The following is a 7,095-nucleotide window of genomic DNA, read 5'->3' as shown; positions in this document are numbered from 1 at the left end:
TTGAACGGAACAAATTACGACGTAAATAATGTGGGATTAAATAGACATGATATTTCATTAGATATTTTAATTGTGACTCTATATAAATGATTTATTATTAAAATATTGTCAAATGCTTATAACTGAGACATAAAAGTAAGTAACATATGCTTATAATAAAAGGTTAAATAAGTTTTTGATCCCTCTAAATATGTCTAATTTTACTTTTAGTCCCTCTAAAAATTTCCTTCAAAGAATGATCCTCATAATATTTTCTATCAACACTTTTGGTCCCTTCTGCTAACGGCCGTTAACAGGAGCTGATGTGGCATGAACTCAAAATATTCGCAGCTAATCGATAGCTAAAATCGTAGCTAATCTGTAGTAAATACAAGAACTAACAAATTTATCATAGAACCAGAACAATTTTATCCACATCAGGACCTTGGCCATACACCTACCTGAGATCATGGCTCGACCAAAAAATATCAAGTAGTTCCCTAAAACTAATTAGCCGACGATCATACTCAAGCTGCATTATATCACCAAACCATAAAAGAAAGCCGTGGATCATACTCTACCTACATTATATCAGTAATTTCCGAAAACTAATTAGCCGTGGATCATACTCATCCTGCATTATAGCACCAAACTAATTAGCTTTTACATTACACAGTACTAGTATATTAAAGAGGAAATTAAAATGAAAGAATGCATAGAAAAATAAGGTGTCGAGAAGCAGACATGTTATCTTGTCATTGGCCATGACTTTGTCTTTCAATTTACACTTTTTTTTCAGTGCATTCCTAAAGTAAAGGTAATGCTGCTATGTATAAACTAATATACTATTTCTCGTAAAAGTAAACTATACAATACCGTATTATAGATTTTAGTAGTTTGCATGAATATCAAAGCTTGCTACATTATCTTATACATGTATGGAGATTCATATACCAAAGTATACAATGCTGGATTATGTTGAGCTTCTTCACTCTAAGAGGGACCACTCGAAAAATGTAAAGGCTACTTACTCTGGTTGACAAAGGGACCACAAAACAAATACATACCACTTAATTCATAGTCCAAACAAAAGCATACAAAATCTGCTTATTGTGTTTCCTACTTGTCTTTTGAATAGAGGGAAAAGTCTGATCAAGGAGATTGTTTGTGTTTTTAGCTCTGATTCAGTGTTTTAAGGTTTGATTAGTTTGCTTTCTCTGTTTGGAACAGTAACTCGTCATGCTTTGTATTGATATACTTGAATCATGAGATACTCCATATTCTGGTAGTTATTAGGCCATTATTGTTTTGGGCCTAGTTTGATGTAGTATCGCATAGCTTGGTTTTGCTCTTTTCAATCTCAATGGAGTATAGTTTTAAGGTGTATGGCCAAGGTCCTGATGTGGATAATCTGTATAGGTAGAAATTGTTCTGATTCTTGCAAATTTTCTAGTCTTTGTACAAATTAGCTAAGATTTTATCTAACGATTAACTATGAATTTTTCTAGATTCATGAACAATGTTAACTTTAATCATGTGGTATGTCATGTTAGCATCTTGTCATGCTGACATTGTCATGTGTATGCTCAATTACAAAAAAAACTTTCATGTAACATATCACGCCAGCTCCTGTGAATGGTCGTTAACAGAGAAGGCCAAAAGATATGGATGGAAAATATTATAAGGATCATTTTTTTTTAAAAAAAATTAAATGAATTAAAAGTGAAATTGATCATATTTAAAGGGGAATAAATTGTTAACCAGAAGAGCATATCCTAATAAAAAAGTTCAGACAAAGAAAATTTTAAATAACAACTCATTACACATAAATTCAGTTACATCATTAGAACAAGACACATGAATACCTATGAATAACATACACAGATAACATGCCAACCAGACACAACCAAGCAACACATTTTCTTCACCAAGAACAGACATTAGTTATAATTGGGAAGCACAAACTCAGTGTCATTTCCCAAAGCTTCCAAAATCTCATAAGAAAGACAAACTTCAATATCAATACTACCTTCTTCGGCTCCAGCATACACAGTAATCTTCCCATTATTCTTATTCGCACCCCCACTTCTAACCGCCACAGGCTTCCCCCAACCAAAATCATTACCATAAACATCAAACCTTGGAGAACTACTTGTTGCCAATGAATTACCGTTTGCCAAACCACTAATCTCTAACAACCTCGGCACTCTCAACCAACACTCATAATGCTTCCTTATTTTCTCATCAGAATGTAACATAATCATCTTGTTCATCTCCAAACCAACTTTTCCAATTCCACTCTCTAGAATCTCCTCAGCTTTCATATACACACCACCAATCACAGCTGCATTTCCAAAATAATCCTCGTCAAGTGGCGGAATCATCCTAGGTCTAGCACCTATAATTAACATATAGCGAAAATCTTCTTGTGGACCTGGTTGTTTGCAACGAATAACGCGACGCCAAATGTGAGATAGTAGCGCTTGAAGCGAAGATATTTCAGTGACTAACTCAGTTTGGGTTTTGGCTTCTGAGTTCGCTTTAGATTTCAGTTCTAAGATTTTCTCCTTGGTGAAATGAAAGATTCTTTCCGGCAACTTTTTGGAAGTGCTTTTGTTTTGTGATTCCGTTATAGTGAAAGGGAAGCGTATTGGAAGTTGAACGTCGTTTGGAAACCAGCGTTGAAGTGAAGGTAGTTTGGTGATTTGTTGAGAACCTTTTGAGATTTGTGCCCAAGAGTTGACGAAATGCCAAAACGACTTGCCGTCGGAAACAACATGGTTGATAGTGAAGGCGATGAAGATTCCGTTACTTAACTCAGTTACTTGGACCGCTAGAATTGGCTGTGACGTGGATTCGTGGTTTCTGACGCCGTTAAGTGGGAAAAAGGAGTGAACAATGGAAGGTATGTAGTTGGGTTGAAGGATGTCGGAAACGGTTGTGGTTTCTGCTTTGGCATGAACGAAGAGAGCACCAACGTTGTTGCAAATGATGGAACATGAAGCGTTGTTGTTGTTGTGTTGTGTGATTATGAGACGGCCTGTTAAGGGCGGAAAGAAGGAGAGTGTGGTTGAAAGAGTTTGTTTCAAATGATTGATTTGGTTGGAAGTGAGTGTGGGTTGTTGAAAAAGAAGACCTTTTTGGATGGTTTCAAGTTGGAGGAACTGAAGATCCCATGGTGTTAATTCGATTATCTGAGTTGAGATGCCATTGTTATGACTCGGTGCTTGGATTGTTGTTGTGGATATTACTTTTACGGAACCCATTGGACTAAACCAAGCTTCGTTCTGTGTAGTGAGTGTGGAGAGGTGAGGAGACCAAGGAGGAGCGGGTCAAATATGATATATTCTATTAGGTTGGCATACTAACTAAAGTACAACTTGTGATTAAAAAAAAAACTAGAGTACAACAAGCCAGTGTAGCTTTTTGTGTCCCGTCCAAAAATGCAATCATTCACATAGGATTGGTTTGATATGCTAAAAGAATAAAGGATTCAAAACAAAACTTCAACGGTATCTTGATCGATTTTAAAACCAATCATGATACATAAGAGCTAAGAAAACTTTTTTTTTTATCCTAATTACACACTATTAAAAATTGTAGTATACCGTGCATGTTTAATAAAGATAGAAAAATAGTTAAAAGTTAGACTTCAGTCGCGCTTCTTTGACAAAATGTATATGTCTGATCTCGTCTGATGAAATTTCAAGATTTTCAGGTGGGGGTTAATAGCCTATTTGATGGAAAATTTCAGTCTCTTAGGTCAAGTTATGTTGAGTTTATCTAACAATACTATAAATCCCTCAGGCGAGGCATTAGACCTCTTGTGTGGGACTTCTATCAAGCCCTTAGACAAAACTTTAGATTAAGTCTCTTAGGCTATACTTCAGTCGTGCCTCTTAGGCGAAATTTATATGTTTGGTCCCGCATGAGGAAACTCTAATATTTTCATGGGGAGTTTAGAAAGCATGATCAATGAGAAATCTCAGTGTCTCAGGCAAAGTTGTGTTGAGTCTGACGGGCGAGACTATAAGTCCCTCAGGTGAGGTGTTAAACCTCTCGGGCGAGATTTCTATCAAGTCGTCGCGCAAGACTTAAGAATAAGTCTCTTAGGCTAGCCTTTAAGCGCACTTCTTGGGCGAGATTTATATGTTTGGTCCCGCCCGAGGAATCTCCAAGTCTCTCAAGATGGGAGTTTAGAAACCTTATTCGATGGAAAATCTCAGTCCCTCGTATGAAGTTTTGTTAAGCCTGATTGATGAGACTACAAGTCTCTTTCGCGAGGCCTTAAACCTCTAAGGAGAGACTTCTATCAAGCCCTTAAACAAGACTTTAGACTAAGTATCTTAGACTTGACTTCAGTCACGCCTAGTGAGAGAGATTTATATGTTTGATCCTTGTTCGTAGGTGTTTTTAGCGAACAATTACAAGTTTAATTAGCTTGTGAGATTAACTCGAAAAATCTCTGAAGCAATTTGTGCAAAACACGTCTACAAGAAAGTGTGTGTGTAAAGTGGTTGTGAATGTCTGCACGCAGACAAAGTGGAGACAAACTTTAATGACATAAACGCTTTAATTAAAATAAATGAAAACTGCAATAAATAACATTAAACAAATGCAGTTAATAACAAGAATAGAAAAATGTTTGAATTAAAGAAACCTAAAGACAAAGAAAGAAAGAAAGAAAGGGACGCAGACTCATACATGTTACTCACAATTTGTTTCGCTCTATGACTCGGGTACTCTAGTTCTTTAGAGAAGTATCTGAATTTTGTGTCCTTGATTACAATGTATGAACCTGCTATTTATACTAAACTAAAGATAATCGTCTCTGACAGCTTATTCCTAGAAAACAAACACGTATTTGATAACACGCAACTTAGTCTTCTGAAGGACTGCCATGTTGTCACAACTTACAAACTACTGAAAAAACCAGTATCCCTCGTTCGAAACTGCTTCAAGCATATAACCGCCTACTTGTCGAAAGTAGTCTTGTCAAAAACTAGTGTTAAGATAACCTTTCAAGTTTCCAAAATCTTCTAAGTCTTTGACATTTGTCGAAAGCTCTGACCTCGACAAGGTGTCGAGCGCTCAGTTAGATCTACTCTTGAAATTCTTCCAAACCGATTTCAAGATTTGTTCCTAAGACTCATCCAAACCATGTTTAGCATGCTAGTCGAGGCGCTCCAGTCGACGTGTTTGACATGTCGAAGCTGGTCATTAAATGCTAACACTTGCATTCTCCCCACGCGACATTCTTTGTTGACTTTTTTCCAACTTGAAATTCCAGGATAACATATGCCCCCAAAAAATGACACATTTGATCCTGTGTCAGATGGAAGAAAGGTGATATTTTTGATAAACCCTTGACATTATCCAATTAGCTTGTACACGTCATGTCAACTAGATGTTTTATTATTATTTATTTTACTTATGTGTCATTATTACCATTTTCTGCCAAACCATCATGTCACAGACGTGCGTGCGACTCATCATCATCATCCCATATTTCTTAGGAGATTAATGCAACAATAACTTAAATGAAAAAAACAAAAAAATTAATTTTTTTATTTTCATCTTTTCCAGTAACCTCTTGGTGCCAACTATCGACCTGTATATGTCATGTGTCCAAAATTATTTGAGGGAAAAGCTGGAACATTTTCTTCCATTTGGCTATTTAAAGGTTTTTTCATCAGTTTTTTCTCTTTCACAATTTCCTCCTCTGGAAAAAAAACGAAAACCCTAGAGAGCTTTCTAAAATTTTTGCAATCTTTTCCATCAAATTTCTTTCCAAACTTAAGAATCAACAACGACTCCCAAAATCAGACCTGCTCCACGTGCTCTCTTAGCCGCTACCATTGAAGAACCTTTATTCATCCCCGATCATGCTTACGTACCTGAACCTCCCATGGAATATGGTTGAAGAAATGCATGGTATGCTGATGCATTAGTTTCCTACTCTATTTTAGGTACTATTTTTGCTTTCATGGGTCCCCTTTCTAGTAAAGTTAGTGGAAATATACTTGAACACATCGCACACTCGAAGATACAACAGAGTCTTCATTGAACTTTATTAATTCCCGAAGGAAAGGGAAAACATAGATAAAACTCGGGTGTCATACCCTAATTTTGAAGGAGAATAGCGATCCAAAATGCAGCGGAATTAAAAATTTCTCCTTTAGTGATCCTTACAAATGGGCATGATCAGTGATAGAATCGTTACCTCTTATGGCGATTGAAACCTTTGATGCAGATCTATGGAGCGATCACGAACGTTGAATGGTGATAACGCCTCTACTCAGTCCACACGAACAGATTCCTTCAATCTCAGTGCTAGCTGCTACGAATGAAGGCTTTGAGTGAGAGAGAGAGAGAGAGAGAGAGAGAGAGAGAAATGAAATTACAACTGCACAAATGCTTCTGCATAAGGGTTCTATTTATAGAACCACTTGCGTGGGCTACAAGCTAAAAAGCTCACTTAAGTGTATGTGGCCCATATCTTATGATATGCCAAAATCACTTAAGTGTGTGGTACCTTACCATATTTCGTACTCTACTTAAGTACATTGTACCTTATGATGTTCTACAATTCACTTAAGTTCACCGTACCTTACGGTATTCCTTAGTTACTCTATCTCTCATCAATCCGTCCGTTTGTGTGTGACCTTGTAGGTTTTCGCGGTATTAGCAATTATATTAAATCACGTATTTAACATAATAAACAGTGATCGGTATTTAGCAACACATCACTGCTACCCAAGACACGAAAATATCATGTGATCTGACAAATCCTTTTGTGATAATACTTATGTGTATAATTACCATTTTGCCCTTATGTCTATATTGAACACAAGGCATAGACCGTGTCATCCTCGTCCAGTTCAATATTGGGCATGTAGACATTTATCCTGTTACGCAGGATGGGAAAATTCCATCTAGGTCACTCATGTCCCTCAACATGCTTCGTGGAGTACCCATCAACTGTCTTTATGGTCATCCAGTTAAGGACAATGTTTGATCAGCAATAAGGCACTCGACTCTACATCTAGGATACATAGTGGTTTCAGGTCAAATGGTGGTATACACCATTATCACCACGAGAATAACTTATGACAC

At 36.8% G+C, this 7,095-nt stretch overlaps 1 protein-coding gene across 1 annotated transcript; it reads right to left on the bottom strand.

The window, feature by feature from the left end:
- Nucleotides 1-1,752: 1,752 nt before the first annotated feature.
- On the bottom strand, nucleotides 1,753-3,375 carry LOC127074437 (uncharacterized acetyltransferase At3g50280). Its single transcript, XM_051015758.1, has one exon. The coding sequence runs from the start codon at nucleotides 3,243-3,245 to the stop codon at nucleotides 1,920-1,922; it is 1,326 nt and encodes a 441-aa protein (XP_050871715.1). The 5' UTR covers nucleotides 3,246-3,375; the 3' UTR covers nucleotides 1,753-1,919.
- Nucleotides 3,376-7,095: the final 3,720 nt, after the last annotated feature.

This window comes from Lathyrus oleraceus, chromosome 4 (genome assembly GCF_024323335.1).
Source record: "Lathyrus oleraceus cultivar Zhongwan6 chromosome 4, CAAS_Psat_ZW6_1.0, whole genome shotgun sequence".
In the NCBI taxonomy this organism is placed as follows: Eukaryota; Viridiplantae; Streptophyta; class Magnoliopsida; order Fabales; family Fabaceae; genus Lathyrus; species Lathyrus oleraceus.
Note: the sequence above shows the minus strand (reverse complement) of the source record. Positions and strands in the feature narration are given on the sequence as shown.

Excerpts from the sequence above, each read along its gene's own strand:
- LOC127074437 (XM_051015758.1), bottom strand. The coding sequence starts at position 3,245 with ATGGGTTCCGTAAAAGTAATATCCACAACAACAATCCAAGCACCGAGT.